This window comes from Emys orbicularis, chromosome 1, assembly GCF_028017835.1.
Source record: "Emys orbicularis isolate rEmyOrb1 chromosome 1, rEmyOrb1.hap1, whole genome shotgun sequence".
Classification (NCBI taxonomy): Eukaryota; Metazoa; Chordata; order Testudines; family Emydidae; genus Emys; species Emys orbicularis.
The window spans coordinates 354449554-354466189 of record NC_088683.1 but is presented as its reverse complement, the minus strand read 5'-3'; the positions used below and the strand labels follow the sequence as shown (position 1 = coordinate 354466189).

The window sequence follows — 16636 nt, the reverse complement described above, 5'->3', positions numbered from 1 at the left end:
AAGGCAAAGTTTGGCCCCTTGGCTTAAGTGACTAGTGATTCTGACTACCTCCGTGTTTGGGTTCCCAACCTGAGAGACCTTAAAGAGGACTGATTTGCAGAGAACCAGGTGCTTACAGGTGCGCCGCCAGCTTTTCTGCCGCCCTAGGCGGCGGAAGGTCCCACCCTGAAATGCCGCCCCCCACAGAGGCAGCGGAAGGTCCCGCCGCCGAAATACCGCCGCGGTCACCGCCCCCCAAATTGTAGCACCCTAGGCGACCACCTAGGTCGGGTCGCCTAATGGGTTGCGCCGGCCCTGGGTGCTTAGCACTTCTGAAAATCAATCCCCTTTGAGGTATGTCTAATTAGGCGCCCAAAAATTGTGGAACCCAAAAGTACTTGTTACTTTGAAAATGTAGGCCCTAATTCTCAAACGGAGTTAGGGACCTAAATACCACTGAGAATCTGGGAAGGATCTGGGCCTGGGTATTTTGTCTTCCTTGTTTTTAAAGTATCCATGGACTTCATCCAACATATCTATCTTCTGTTCTGTCTGCTTCTACCCCTTCTTCTCCTGACCTCCACATGAGATGTCTACTGTGTGTCTATAAAGTGCCCAGTCACCATGGTATCTAGTTTATCTTCTTGTATCTCTGCCTCATTGACTCTCCATCTCAAATCTTATCTGTAGTCCTATCCTTTGCCTATATCTCTTGCTCCCAGTCTCCACTTCTGTAGCTATGTCATGTCTCTGTAAAATACTTTGGGACACAGTTGGTATGAAAGACACAGTACAAAATAAAGGTGTATTGCATTCAGGTATCTGTTCTTCAGCAATTTGCCCGATTTATGAAGAGAGAGGTGGGTTTGCTCCTTAAGTGCAAGAGATGTGCTGAGACACAATTGATTTATACTCACTAAGCCTTGTCTACACTAATAGAATTACCCATTGCTGACTACAGGTATCAGAAAAGGGTGCCATTGAACCAGTGCTGAACAGGACTGAACTGCAAGTGTAGACAAGGACAGAGTTGTTCATGGTGCTCTAACCTGCTCAGGTTTTTACCATAGTTCCTTCCTGGCACTATGCTGAACACAGTTTGCCCTCAGCTAGACTTGGACCTATACAATGTTCAGTATTGGTTCAGTTGTAAACCTTGCTGACACCAGTTGCCAGCAACAGGTCACTTTGCCAGTGTAGACACGGCTCTGGAGCAAACATGGCCATAGCATCCAATGAGATGTTATCTGCATTCAGGTGACTCCTCTGGTATGAGAGGTAATTTCGTGCATCTCAGTGCTCAACAATGGATGCTGAACCTGCTTAATCAAAAAGAGATTTTGCCATCAGGTGAACCAAAGTACTAGAGCCTTTGGTAAGCAAAATTCTGAAGGGAATTTTCTCTGCTCTCCCATTATCCATTGATCTGCAATTCATTTAACAGTTGCAGCTATCACTGCTAGGCACATGAGACCCAGTCTTTCTCCCACTTGAATGCAGGTGGGGTCCGTAGAAAGGGGAGGTAGTTAAGGAAGTATTTGTGTGATGTTTTATTCATTTAGGAGTTAGTCACTTAGGGCACGTCTTCACTGGCTCTCCCAGCACTCTAAAAAACCCAACTCCACGAGGGGCGTAGCTCCTAGCGCTGGTGTCCTGTCTACACTGGCACTTTACAGAGCTGAAACTTGCAGCGCTCAGGGGGGTGTTTTTTCACACCCCTGAGCGAGAAAGTTGCAGCGCTCTAAAGTGCCAGTGTTTAGAGCCTGATCTAAAGTCCATTGACACCTGTGAAATCCCATTAAAATTCAGTCAGTCTGTGTCAGCAAAAGGTTCATTGAGCTCAAGGAGAAGGGAGGTTAAAGTGACTCCCTCCTTGTAGTTTCTTTAGTTGTTGGTTCCTACAGGAAGAAGACTTGGCAGAACTGGCTTCCCAGCAGTACTACGTAGACTATGGGGCGGCGATGGTGCTGGAGCGACTCCTGAACTTAATCCCCTCCTACATCCCTGACAGAGAGATCACTGCTTCAAAAACGGTGGAGAAATGGGCTCAGCTCATTATAGCTGCACATAAAAAGGTAGGTGTTGGCTCTCGGTCAGAAAGAGGCCAGGGGGTGAGCTTCAGCAAGGCTCTGTGCATGTTAAACAGCCAGCAGCTTTGGCTGTGTCAGCCTGTGGGGGTTCGGTCTGAGCCCCGACTGAGGCTGAGACAGAAATGGATGTTTCCCCCAGAGATCAATTTAGAGCCAGGGGCAAAGACCAGGGTAGCCGTTCTTGATGCCGGTTGGGTCACAAATGAAGGAGAGAGAGACGTCAGTGGTAGCGCTGGGTTTTGAAGCAGTTACTGAATGGCTAAGACTCTAACGCTGGGGATTTCCCCTTAAATCATGGGACTCTTATATGGTGGCGTTATGGCCGTGCCTAGAGGCACCGGTCAGGATAGAGGCCCCAGTGTTCAGGGCAATGTACAAACACAGGGGCCCCCTTAACACCCAGTGACGTCCTGAATGGAGCCTGGTCCAAGGGTGAGGAGCAAGTCTCCTCTACACAGCCCAGCCAGGTGTTTCCTCAGAGATCCATTCCTGCTGGATTTCTAGCTGTGGAGGAGGGCAGAGCAGAGACTCCATTCATGACAACAGGTTTTGAGATAAAACACCTTGGGCCTGATTCTCCTCTCACTTCTTACACCAGCGTGAGCCTCATGAAAATTCCTGGACTTCAGTAGAACTGCTCCTGATTTATACTCCTGGAGAATCAGGCACCATGACTCCCATGGCTTTGTCTCCACCATTGGGTATTGTCCATCTAAGCACAAGGGCTGAAAGGTCCTATTGGATCATCTAGACCTCCCCCTGTCCCTTCCATTGCAGGATCATTCCCTACAGTGTATTCTCCATACCTTTGTCCTGTCCAGTCCTTTAATAACTCAAGTACTGGGGTTTCCACTACTTTCCCTGTGAGTTTTTTAAGCCATTGGCTTATCCTGATACTGTCGGAGGTCTCGTGACTTCAAGATCTTCAGCTGGTGTAAACTGATGTAGCCCCATTGATTTGTTTTTAATTGGACCATTTCCTGGCTTTAACTTGTGTATTGTTGGTTTGTTTTTTCATGCTGGTTTTGGTTTGGTTTCCCTGTAGGGAATTTATACCCAGAAGAGAGCAGACCCCAAAAAAGTCAAGGAAGAAGTGGTGGATTTTGCACGTTTCAAGTGGCCTTTGCTGTTTTCTAGATTCTATGAAGCCTTCAAATTCTCAGGTAACCCAACAGAGAATGTGTTGCCATAGGATGAGCATCCATGAAATAAAAGAGAATCATAGACTCTAGAGATGAACAAGACCTATTGGGTGATCTGGTCCATCCTCCTGAAGGCACAGGATTGCCTTGTACAGCACTCAGTGCAGCCTGGCTATAAATGTCTCAAGCTCTGATGCTTTTACCACGTCCCCAATGAACAAGACTGGGACTTTCTGGCCTTTACGACTTGATTTGAAAGCTAAAAGCCTGTCCAATTTGTAAACCATTTTTCACCAGCGTTTTAACTTTACAGTCTGATAGTTGCCTGCACATTTATCTATTGTGCATATTGTCTTCAACCCAGGACCCAGCCTGCCCAAGAACGATGTGATTGTAGCTGTGAATTGGACCGGAGTGTACTTTGTGGATGAACAAGAACAAGTCCTCTTAGAACTCTCCTTCCCAGAGATCACGGCTGTCTCAAGCAGTAGGTAAGGAGGAGCAGAATGAGTCAGTTTGTCCCTGTGTTGAGGTAATGGTGTGTTAAAACAGGTGGCTTGAATTCCTTGGCTTTAAAGGATTTAGGCTATGGCTACACTACAGAGCTGATAAAGCTGCTAGTGCAGAGGCTTTAAGCCGGTGGGAAAGAGCTCTCTCTCCCAATGACTTAATTCCTCCAGCCCCCGCAGGCGGCGATAGCTAGGTCAGCAGGAGAGCTTCTCCCACTGACCACGCCGTCCACACTGGTGCTGAGGTCAGTGTAACTTATGTCACTCGGGGGGTGGCTTATTCACACCCCTGAGTGACATCACTTATACCGACATAAGGTGTAGTGTGTGCATAGCCTTAGAGCAGATGTGCACTGTAGGAAGCTTAGGCCAGGTCAGGGGTGCATCAAAGCAGCATCTGGTGATTTAGCTACTGTCTCTTCTGCTGAAAGCAACAGGGTGCTATTTGGTAGATTCTGCCACACAGCATGATTTCTGCTTACTTGCCCATCCCTGAAATGTTCAGGAGCATTCATTCCAGTTGGAGTCCTGCAGTTACATCTCTCACATCCCATGCACTCTGCCAAAACTGACCTATGTGGGTTAAAATTAGATGTCTAAATTTAGGCATGTGTTTTCTATGATCCCTGTTCTAGAGGGGGAAAGCTCCAAGGGCAGAGTTTCACCTTGGCCACCATTAAAGGGGACGAGTACACCTTCACCTCCAACAATGCAGAGGACATCCGGGACCTTGTTGTCACCTTCCTAGAAGGACTAAGGAAAAGATCAAAGTATGTTGTCACTCTCCAAGACAACCCAAACCCTGGTGAGTAAACTGACCAACCCAAAGGCAAAGAAATCCTCTGGCTTTAGGGCAGGCAGTCTTTCGTATGTCGCACTGGGAAAGCTGCCTGCTTCTCCTGCAAGAGCAACACTCATGTATAAAAGGTTTTGGTTAATCAGGATTGGATGTCTCTTTCGAAAAGATATCCTCTAGCTCAACCAGAAGATATGGGCTTGCTGCAGGGATTACTGGGTGAAATTCTCTGGTCGGTGTTCTGCAGGCAGTGAGATTAGATGAGCACAGTGGTCTCTTCTGACCTTGAAATCAGTGTGTAAGACCTTTGGTTAAGGTGGGATTTTCAAAAGTGCCTGAGGGAGTTGAACATCCAATTTCTATTGAAAACCAGTGGGATTTGGGAGCCTCCTCGTTCCCTTTGAAAATGCCAGCTCAAGCACTTCAGTAAGTGGTACTTATTCACTGTACACATTTAGCAATCGCCTGTTTTATAGGATCCGATTTCCCAGGGATAGGTGTGTTAGGCAGGCATGTAGACAAGGTAATTACTCCAAAGGATGTTTGGAAATAACAGCGGCCGCTTCCACTGCAGTGGGAGAAGAATCTGGATTCCTCAGCTTCCATAAAGGAGACCTGATTGTTATGGACCAGGACACTGGAGAGCATGTCATGAACTCGGGCTGGGCCAATGGGGTCAATGAGAGGACCAAACAGAGAGGAGATTTCCCAACGGACTGTGTTTATGTCTTGCCGACTGTCACCATGCCGTCTCTGGAGATTGTGGTAAGCTACCCTAAGGGATGGTGCATCTTGGCAGGTGTCTGATACAAAAGCCATTGAACTCAAAGGGAGTTGTTCCATTGTCTTCAAAGATTAGATCAGGCCCTGATGATGATGCAGTGGAAGCAAGAATGACTAAGAGGGTTAACAGGTCACTGGGGCAGAGGGGAACCAGATTTCATTTGTCTGGACAACCTATTAGCCTTTCCATTGGGCTTGTTAGTTTGAAAACCACCCACTTTGGACCTAGAATATGGCTGAATCTTCTTGGATGTCACTGCGGCTTGAATTTTGAAGGTGATATTTGGGCAGGGGAGATGTGTCTATGCAGCTATGAATGAGAGGGGAAGTGGGTCCATAAGGTACTTTCTCTCTTAGGATGTGGTCCACACTGTTTTGAGATCCCCCTGTGTTAATTACTAAGAAATGCATGAAACTGTGTAGTTCCACTAAGATTGAGTGTTGTTGCTGTTTATTAGTTTGAAGTTAATATTTTGTTGTTTTTTCATTACAGCATGATTTTCTTTCATCTTCAGTCTTTTCATTTTTCATCTGCTTTCCCTTTCTGGACACATCAAAATTCTTTCATCTAAAATACATTGACTAACCATGACTCCTTTATTCTCTAGGCGTTAGTCACAATGACCCCTGACCAGAGGCAAGATGTTATTAGAACATCCCAGCTGGCGATTTCGGACAGTGAAGAAAGAGTGAAGCCGTACACCTTGGAAGAGTTCTCCTATGATTATTTTAGGTGAAACTTTAAAAAAAAATCTCTTCAGCATGCATAAAGGACTTGAGTTCATTCCTAAGGCAGAGCCGAATCGTTGGCTGCATTTCAGGATTACTGTAAGAAAGCTTTAGATTTCAGCTTGTCTGGCCTGATATGACTACAGCTGTGATTTAGGATGTTGCGTTCTGTGTATAAACTGGCAGAACATCAGAAGTCCGATTGTTACATGAAATTTTACGGCCAGTGTTATTCACGAGGTCCAACTAACTTGTGGTCCCTTCTGGCCTTGAAGCCTCTGAATCATATGTAGAACATTACACAGGATCATGGAAATGTAGGGCTGGAAAGGACCTTGAGAAGTCATCAGGTCCACTCCCCTGCACTGAGGCAGGACCAACTAAACCTTAGACTATCCCTGACAGGTGTTTGTCCAACCTGTTCTTTAAAAAACATTAGTCTCTTCTGGTATAGCAAGTCCTGTGTGTTAACTCCAAATAAACTAGAGCCTGGCACCCGTTCTAGGCATCTAGTGGGCTGATCCAGTGATCACTGAAGGCAACAGGGAGACTCCTATTGACCTCAGTGGGCGTTGGATTGGACCCTACAAGAGCACCCTAACGCAGAACTGGGGGCCTTACATTTGGCACCCAAGTTCAGAAGCTGGGCTCCATAGAGCCGTCTCATCCCTCGTAATCTCTCCATGATTCCTCATTGCTTTGTGTTTGCTGCCAGGCCGCCTCCGAAGCACACTCTGAGCCGGGTCATGATCACCAAAAATCGAGGGAAAGACAAACTGTGGTGCTACACCCGAGAGCCCATCAAGCAGCCCTTGCTGAAGAAGATCCTGGGCAGTGAAGAGCTGTCCCAGGAAGCCTGCATGGCATTCATTGATATCCTTCCAGTGCTGTGGAAAGGTTGCCCACAATAGATCAAACCGACATAGAGGCCCGGCCCAAGGAGTCGCATAGAGGCCCATTGAAATCAGTGAAAAGATTAACATTGACTTCAGTGGGCATTAGGTCATGCACCATGAATAAGGCTATGATTATGTCACGGAGGTCAGGGAATCCGTGACATCCAGAGACCTCCATGACATTTTCTGCCCCGGGGCTGGAACTGTCAGCCGGCAGCCTCGCAGCTCTGAGTCACTGCTACCGTCGGGCCCCCCAGCAACTCCTAGCCTCTGGGCAGCTGGGGTCCCCCGGAGCTCCCAGCCCCTGAGGGTGGTGGCGGTCCCCCGGCGCTCCCAGCCCCTGCAGGTGGTGGCGGTCCCCCAGCGCTCCCAGCTGCCGAGGGCGGCAGAGGGACCCTGGAGCTCCCACTTGCTGCTGGCGGCAGGGCTCCTCGCAGCTGCCCACCCACAGTGGGCAGTGAGGTGACCCCCCACCTTGCAGCTGCTCAGCCACGGTGGGCGGTGAGGGGACCCCAGAGCTCCCAGCCGCTGCGGGGGGGCGAGGGGACCCCAAAGCCCCAGCAGTAGTGGGTGCTGGACCCTCCTCCCTCCCCATTTTGTCAGGGATATTTTTAGTAAAAATCACAGACAGGTCAAGGGCTCCCGTGAATTTTTGTTTATTGCCTGTGACCTGTCCGTGATTTTTACTAAAAATATCCCTGACTAAATCTGAGCCTTAACCATGGGACTCGGTACAAGTGCTAATGATTAGAGATGGGCCTGAACCAACTCCTGGACCCAAACATCCCTGACCCCTGAGGGCCGGTCAAAACGCATATCCAGATTATGCAGATGACCTGCATCTTTATAAGCTGGCGGCACCAAACTTGGACTCAAGCATTACATGGTAGATAAAGCTCAGATCCTAACACTGCAGTGTGAGCCATTCCTTAATAATAATACACGGAAAATTTGGTCAAAAATGGGGGGGAAATTTTCGATGACGCTTTTGTAAATTTTTTCCTGTTTTTTTCCCCAACCAAAATCAAATTCAGAAAATTCATTTCAAACACGCTGCACTAAATAATAATAATTACAATAGAACTAGCAGGATGGGCCAGACCCCTTAACTGGGGTAATTGTGTGTAGCTCCATTGACTTCCACAGAGCTCTGCCAGCATACACCAGCTGAAAATCTGGCCATTAATCATAATAATTCCATGGCACTTACACAGTCCGAAGAAAGGGTCGCACTCATTCTGGGCCTACGTGTCCCCCCAGCCAAGTCTCTCCAGCCTAAGAAAGCAAGATGACACATAAGGTTCTATGATTATGGGTGCCATCCAGAAGGATCCCAAAGCACATTTGAAGATTAACTATACACCTACCACCAAAATGCAGCCACCTCTGGTGTGATGCATAGCAACGCTTTAATTGGGTCGTTATCAGAAGCCATTCCCTAAGCCTCCTTGTTAGTGTATCCTTGACTGCTGCCTTGCACCTGTGCTGAAGTATATGGGTGACTATCCATCCAAAAGAACCCGCTCAGTCAACGAGCTAACAGACCAAATATTTGAAGGTGCCTTGAAAGCTGAACCGTTGAAAGATGAAATCTGCTGTCAGATCCTCAAGCAGCTCACTGACAACCACATTAAGTAAGAGTCATTCTTCCCCGTGTACCCCGCTGTAACTATCTGTGTCGGGTAATGCAGGACTGACTGGGGGGGTTCTGCAGAATGGGTAGGCCCAGAAGTCTTCCGTTCTCTCTGTCATCTTTAAAGACTTTTATCATCACTTTATCTACCATCTCTGTGCTGATGACTCCAATCTGTCTGTCCACTCTGCACTTGTTTCTGTCCCTCTGCTTTTGCATTTCCCTCTGGCTCTATGACATCTCCTCCAGGGCAGATGTCTTGCCATCAGTTTAAATCTAACAGGATCTACATTTCCACCTATTCTCTGTTGCTACTGACCCTACCACCATCCTTCCGGTCACTCAGGCCTATACTCTGGTGTCATCTTTGACTCCTCCCTTTTCCTCTCCCCAGACATCCAGCCCAGGTCCTTATCTGGTGGCTTCTTCCTCCACAACCATTCCAATGTCCATTCTCTACAGTTGTGCGGTGCTGGTGAATCTTCTCTCTACAATCTCTGCCCTCTGATGTATATGTAACCCCATTACTAACATTAGTATCAGTGCTACAAGGCTTGAGATAAGAAGCTTTCAGACCCAAATTCCCATCTGTGCTCAAGTCCCTTACCCAACTCTGACAGTGTTGAACGGGGATGGAAGTGGGGTAAATTCCATTGCTGACCACTTTTATGCCTCTCTACACTGCCAGAGCAGTGTCAAGGGGGCCTTAGTGTAACTGAGACCCAGACCTTTGTGGTAGATAGTGTTCCTTCGGGGAGTTTGATTTTCCTGTTGTGTATCTGTTTCTTTAAGGTACAGCGAAGAGAAGGGTTGGGAGCTGCTTTGGTTGTGCACAGGCCTTTTCCCTCCCAGCACTGTTCTCCTGCCCCATGTCCAGAGGTTTCTCCAGTCCCGGAAGCATCACCCCCTAGCCACAGACTGCATACAGAGAGTACAGAAAGCTCTGAGGTATGGTACCAGATTCTGGTAGATGTGATGGGTGTGTGTGTGTGTGTGTGTGTGTGTGTGTGTGTGTGTGTGTGTGTGTGTGTGTGTGTGTGTGTGTGTGTGTGTGTGTGTGTGTGTGTGTGCGCGCGCTATTTGCCAGCTGGCTGAGGAAGTGGGGAAGGGTTAGGACAGAGTGTTAAGCGTCTCTCTGTCTACTCCAGTGGACAGGGCTCTGATCTGGAAGTTGGGTGATGTGGGTTCTGTTCCTGTCTCTACCGTGACTGGCTGTCAGACCTTGGGCAAATCCCTTTGGGGGAGACGTTCACAGGTGCCTAACCCGTTGCCTTTCTATGAGAGTTGAAAATTTCCCCATGCACCTTTCTGCCCCTCTGTTTTCCAGCTGCGAAATGGGAATAACTTTACTTACCTTCCTTTAATAAAGCTATGGATGAAAAGCCAAGTAGTATTAGTCTGTCTATCCACGCATTCCTAATGTACCCATCACTGTGATATCTAGGGGCCAAATAAACACATTCGCCCCCTTCAGAACTCTGCTTAACCCTTGCATCTAGTAAGAGGCCCATAAAATCCTCCATGGCTAGGCTGCTCTGGTGCTATGACAGCTACTTATTATAATAACCATGACTCCTTGGCTGTGACCTTGAGCTCCCTCTCTCTGGTCATTGTAGCCACCTCTTGTCTCTCTTCATACCATTAGACTATCAGCTCTTTGAGACAGGGACCATTCTTTCATTATATATTTGTACAGCACCTAGCACAATGCAGCCCTGATCCTGCTTATGGCCTCTAGGCGCTACCACAATACAAATAATAAAATAAAACAGGGCAGAAGAATCCTTGCAGTGGCTGCTTTGTCTGCTCATATTTCCATGGGCCATTCTGGGGGAAGGTAGGTTGGATATGAAAACTACAAGATTTATTCATTCCTGTACCTAACCATAGCAGCAGCCCTGGTAAATCATAGATCTTTCAAACCCTTCTCTGTTGTGTCCTCCTTTTGATTACTGATAGCCAAGCAGGTGAGCCCTTTCCCAGCTCCTATCCTAAAACCATTTTCCATGTAAGACCCCTTTCCATTTTGTGTTGCTCATGGGGTTTCATTGGGTGCTTATTGAAGATACTATTCTGTTTTTGTAGGGTATAAACGTATATCAGCAGTGAGTTCTCTGGTGCCATATTCATTGTAAATCTCCTGTCTTATAGGAATGGATCCAGGAAGTATCCTCCCCATCTGGTTGAAGTGGAGGCAATTCAACACAAAACCACACAAATTTTCCACAAAGTTTACTTCCCCGATGACACTGATGAGGTAAAAGGGAGAAAAAAGATCTGAATTCCTGCAGGACAGACTTACGTTTTCTCTAATTAATGCCCAACCTAAGCTAACATCAGTTCTGGCTCGGGCTAGGCTTGCGTAAGACCATGGAGTGCAATAGCGTGTCATAGATGTGGATGCTTAGCTACACGGATCAAAATCAACATGAGTTTGAGTCGTTGCCATTTCAATTCAGTTTTTCAAAACAAAGATCCTGTTTCTCTTTTCTCTTCTGTTGGCAAAGTTAATAGAGGGACACCAGTGTCAATCTGGGAGAGGGGAAGCAGGACCAAAGCCACCTCTAATTATAAAAGGAACAAACCTGATGTGTGAATGTGAAAACATGTAACCTTTCCTCATATAAGTAGGGGTCTACCAAATTTGCATCCATGAAATCATGTCACGGACCGTGAAGTTTGTTCTCCCCCATGAAATCTGGTCTCCGACAGATCTGAAGGCAGAGGGGAAAGCGGCGGCTGCTGGCTGGGCACCCAGCTCTGAAGGCAGTTCTGCTGCCAGCAGCATCGGGGAAGTAAGGATGGCATAGTATGGTATTGCCACCCTTACTTCTGTGCTGCTGCTGGCAGTGGCACTGCCTTCAGAGCTGCCGCTCTCCCACCACCCAGCTTCAGGCAGAACTGCCGCCAGGAGCAGCGCAGAAGTGAGGGTGGCAAGACCGCGATCCCCCCTACAATAGGCTTGTGACCCCCTTTTGTGTCAGGGCCCCCAGTTTGAGAAATGCTGTGGAGAAATCGCACATTTTTCATGGATTGGTCACGGCATAAATAGCAAATTTTGTGGATGTGTAACACATCCACGAAATTTGTTATTTATGCTGTGTCCAACCCGTGAAAAATGTGTTTGATTTCTCTGCGATTTAAGTAGACCCCCTACATATAAGTGTCTATCTCATTCCTTCATGGTCTTATCTCAACTAGACAGTCAGTTCTTTGTAGCAGGCAGCACATCTTTTATTGCCTGCTAAGCACCCTGCATGCTTATGGAGATGAATAGGAATATTTATGCATGAGCAGTTTTGTGTGTGCAGTTCCTGGCACGTGCCATTCTTGCACACTAGCACTTAGTACTGCAGAATGCACACACAATCTTGTTGTGTGGATTTGAACATCTAAACCCTATTGCTGGTGGGTACAAGAGATAGAAGGTGATGAATGCACACACAAGTGTGTGCTTGTGCAAAGATGGGCATGCACAAGGGGAGAGGAGGGGGTGCCCCCCTTTGACAAGGTGGCCCCGTCTGTCCTTGTCTGTCATGGAGATCTTCGCAGCTGCATTGAGATGTTATCTCTTTAGAACTCTTTCCATGGTCTACACTACAGCTGGGATCGAGGCTCTTGAGATCGATCTAACGGTGGTCGATTTAGCGGGTCTACTGAAGACCCGCCAAATCGACAGCAGATCACTCTCCAGTCGACCCCTGTACTCTACCCCCAACAAGAAGACTAAGGCTAGGTCTACACTACCCGCCTGAATCGGCGGGTAGAAATCGACCTCTCGGGGATCGATTTATCGCGTCCCGTCGGGACGCGACAATCGATCCCCGAATCGACGCTCTTACTCCACCAGCGAAGGTGGGAGTAAGCGCCGTCGACGGGAAGCCGCAGAGGTCGATTTTGCCGCCATCCCTACAGCAGGGTAAGTCGGCTGCGATACGTCGAATTCAGCTACGCTATTCGCGTAGCTGAATTTGCGTATCTTAAATCGACCCCCCCCTTGAGTGAAGACGTACCCTAAGGTAAGTCGACGGGAGAGTTTCTCCCGTTCACCTCCCTCAGTGTAGACCTCGCGGTAACTCGACCTAAGGTACGTCAACTCCAGCTATGTTATTCACGTAGCTGGAGTTGCGTAGCGTAGGTCGACTTACTGCGGTAGTGTAGACATAGCCTAAATGTGACAAGAGACAAGCCAGACAATGGTTTACAGACACATCTTGGGCAGCCTGAAGGCATACACAGTGGGGACTTGAATGTTAGGTGGGTTAGCCACCCGAGGTACCCGTGGTGATCTGCACGGTAAAGGCTGCATGATCAGCTGGGTTATGGGCACAGCGGTGGCGTGACACTCTGAATGCCATCGGGTCCCAGGAGCAGCCGGTGCTATTTAAAAGGACAGCCAGGAGCATGGAGTCATACTACCCCTGAACAGCGAGAGGCAGGTGTGCCCTGCAGGGGTAGAATCATGTCTGCACGCCTGGGGCGTCTCGGTCCTATGCATAAGCCCAGTGTAGCGTCTCTCCGTTCCTCCCCCCTGAGAACCAACAGCAGCTGCAAAAAACACCCCAAAGCCCTGTCCTGTGCAGATTTGGGCCACCTTTCACTGATTTGGGGGAGGGAGGGGTCTCAATTGTAGGGTGCCTGCGTTGGGCTTGATTCACAGGGATGCAGAGCACCCACAACTCCAGCTGAAGTTATTGGGAGCTGGAAGTTGCTCAGCACCTCTGAAGATCAGGAGCCAAAGTGGCTCAAGGGGGGCCCGCAAATCAGTGATCACTGGTAAAAAGTGCATGTGAGGAAAGGCAGGATTGCCCTGAGTCTCTGAGGCCACAGAAGCAAAAGCCGAGCACTGACTGCCGCTCAGAATAAAGAGAGAAGAACTGGAACCTGCAGATGAAGTAGGAAGACCTTCGGCATCGCCTTTCTCTCCTTGAACAATGGCAGTGACAGGTTAGCATCTAGGGGGGACCAGGAAGAATGCACAGAGAAGCAATGCTGCAATTCAGCAGGACAGCTCTACCTCTGTGCAAAAAGCGCCTCTAAGTTTCCCATGAGAGAGGGTGCCCCGGGGAGGAACAGCGAGATGGCTGATGGGTGGGTTCCACCTCTCTTTGCAGGCGTTTGAAGTGGAGTCCAGCACTAAAGCCAAGGATTTCTGCCAGAACATCTCCAGCAGACTGCTGCTGAAGTCATCAGAGGGCTTCAGCCTCTTCGTCAAAATCTCCGACAAGGTGAGCGGCGCACAAAGCGATCGGCCACGGGCTGAGCAGCTCTGCAGCTCAGAGCCTTTGCTGCGCCATGTCCAGCTGGTGTAAATCATCGCCACTCTGCTGAAGTCAGTGGAGCCACTTTACAGCACCTAAGGGCCTGGTCCATTGCTCCTGAGCGCCTCCCTGGATCTGACCCCTGGAGATTTCTAGTCAAAGGTCCAGGCAGTCCTGCAGCCCCTACTCACAAGCCTCTTCCCACTGAAGTCAAAGGGGTTACTAATGGGAGCGTGTACAGCTGATGGGAGGGCTGCAGAACTGGGCCCTGCGGGAGCTGGCAGCATAATACTGTCAGGATGGGGTTTTCCAAAGCACTCAGCGATGGCCTAACTCTGCTCCAGTTCACATCAATCCCATCGCAAGTCAGTGACTTCGATCCAGGCTGAGCGCTTTGGAAGATCCCATTCTACAGCTTCAGGGCCTGATCCTGCCCCCCTTCCTGACTCCTGTGGCAGTGCTGGCATGCATAAGGATCACAGGACAGTGCCCTTAAATTCTGTAACATCTTGCATGCCAGTTGCATCTCAGACTGCTTTAGAACACAAGAACAGCCATACTGGGTCAGACCAATGGGTCATCTAACCCAGTATCCTGTCTTCCAACAGTGGCCAATGCCAGGTGCTTCAGAGGGAATGAACAGAACAGGGCAATCATCAAGTGGTCAATCCCCTGTCATCCGCTCCCAGCTTCTGGCAGTCAAAGGCTAGGGACACCTAGAGCATGGGGTTGCATCCCTATCTTGGCTAATAGCCATTGATGGACCTATCCTCTATGAACTTATTTAATTATTTTGAGCTCCATTATAGTTTTGGCCTTCACAACATCCCCTGGCAAGGAGTTCCACAGGTTGACTGTGTGTTATGTGAAGAAATACTTCCTTTTGTTTGTTTTAAACCTGCTGCCTATTAATTTCATTGGGTGACCCCTGGTTCTTGTGTTATGAGAAGGAGTAAATAACACTTCCTCCTTCACTTTCTCCACACCATTGATGATTTTATAGACCTCAATCATATCTTCCCTTAGTGGTCACTTTTCCAAGCTGAAAAGTCCCAGTCTTATTAATCGCTTCTCATATGGAAGCTGATCCATACCCCTAATCATTTTTGTTGCCCTTCTCTGTACCTTTTCCAATTCCAATATATCTTTTTTTGAGATGCACGCAGTATTCAAGGTGTGAGCCTACCATGGATTTATATAGTTGCATTATAATATTTACTTATTATATGTCCCTTTCCTAATGGTTCCTAACATTTTGTTAGCTTTTTTGACAGCTCTGCAGGGTTAAATCATCCAAAAGGCAGATAGTCTGCTACAAATGACCAAGGAGAGAAATATATAAATGCTTTGTGGGTTGAGTAAACTGAAGCAATTATTTACAGGATCAACAACAAAGAGCAATGGTATTGTAACCTGCATAAACAAAGGCATCATAGAATCATAGAATATCAGGGTTGGAAGGGACCTCAGGAGGTCATCTAGTCCAATCCCCTGCTCAAAGCAGGACCAATTCCCAACTAAATCATCTCAGCCAGGGCTTTGTCAAGCCGGGCCTTAAAAACCTCCAAGGAAGGAGATTCCACCACCTCCCTAGGTAACGCATTCCAGTGCTTCACCACCCTCCTAGTGAAATAGTGTTTCCTAATATCCAACCTAGACCTCCCCCACTGCAACTTGAGACCATTGCTCCTTGTTCTGTCATCTGCCACCACTGAGAACAGCTGAGCTCCATCCTCTTTGGAACCCCACTTCAGGTAGTTGAAAGCAGCTATCAAATCCCCCCTCCTTCTTCTCTTCTGGAGACTAAACAATCCCAGTTCCCTCAGCCTCTCCTCATAAGTCATGTGCTCCAGACCCCTAATCATTTTTGTTGCCCTCCGCTGGACTCTTTCCAATTTTTCCACATCCTTCTTGTAGTGTGGGGCCCAAAACTGGACACAGTACTCCAGATGAGGCCTCACCAATGTTGAATAAAGGGGAACGATCACATTCCTCGATCTGCTGACAATGCCCCTACTTATACAGCCCAAAATGCCGTTAGCCTTCTTGGCAACAAGAGCACACTGTTGACTCATATCCAGCTTCTCGTCCACTGTGACCCCTAGGTCCTTTTCTGCAGAACTGCTACCTAGCCATTCGGTCCCTAGTCTATAGCAGTGCATAGGATTCTTCCATCCTAAGTGCAGGACTCTGCACTTGTCCTTGTTGAACCTCATCAGGTTTTTTTTGGCCCAATCCTCTAATTTGTCTAGGTCCCTCTGTATCCGATCCCTACCCTCCAGTGTATCTACCACGTGTGTCATCTGCAAACTTGCTGAGAGTGCAGTCCACACCATCCTCCAGATCATTAATAAAGATATTAAACAAAACCGGCCCCAGGACTGACCCTTGGGGCACTCCACTTGAAACCGGCTGCCAACTAGACATGGAGCCATTGATCACTACCCGTTGAGCCCGACGATCTAGCCAGCTTTCTATCCACCTTACACTCCATTCATCCAGCCCATACTTCTTTAACTTGGCGGCAAGAATACTGTGGGAGACGGTATCAAAAGCTTTGCTAAAGTCAAGGAATAACACATCCACTGCTTTCCCCTCATCCACAGAGCCAGTTATCTCATCATAGAAGGCAATTAGGTTAGTCAGGCACGACTTCCCCTTGGTGAATCCATGCTGACTGTTCCTGATCACTTTCCTCTCCTCTAAGTGTTTCATAATTGATTCCTTGAAGACCTGCTCCATGATTTTTCCAGGGACTGAGGTGAGGCTGACTGGCCTGTAGTTCACAGAGCCGGGAGCTGATAGCCACTCCCTATAT

General features: G+C 48.1%; 1 protein-coding gene across 1 annotated transcript in view; it reads left to right on the top strand.

Annotated features, from left to right (window-relative positions):
- Nucleotides 1-16636, top strand: part of MYO7A (myosin VIIA) — a 107707-nt gene that overhangs the window by 79365 nt on the left and 11706 nt on the right. Inside the window, exons 30-40 of the mRNA XM_065407167.1 lie at nucleotides 1884-2054; nucleotides 3115-3232; nucleotides 3576-3702; nucleotides 4356-4525; nucleotides 5091-5281; nucleotides 5908-6032; nucleotides 6744-6901; nucleotides 8405-8558; nucleotides 9350-9505; nucleotides 10709-10814; nucleotides 13672-13785. Coding sequence (XP_065263239.1) covers nucleotides 1884-2054; nucleotides 3115-3232; nucleotides 3576-3702; nucleotides 4356-4525; nucleotides 5091-5281; nucleotides 5908-6032; nucleotides 6744-6901; nucleotides 8405-8558; nucleotides 9350-9505; nucleotides 10709-10814; nucleotides 13672-13785 — 1590 coding nt within the window. The remainder of the gene's footprint in view (nucleotides 1-1883; nucleotides 2055-3114; nucleotides 3233-3575; nucleotides 3703-4355; nucleotides 4526-5090; nucleotides 5282-5907; nucleotides 6033-6743; nucleotides 6902-8404; nucleotides 8559-9349; nucleotides 9506-10708; nucleotides 10815-13671; nucleotides 13786-16636) is intronic.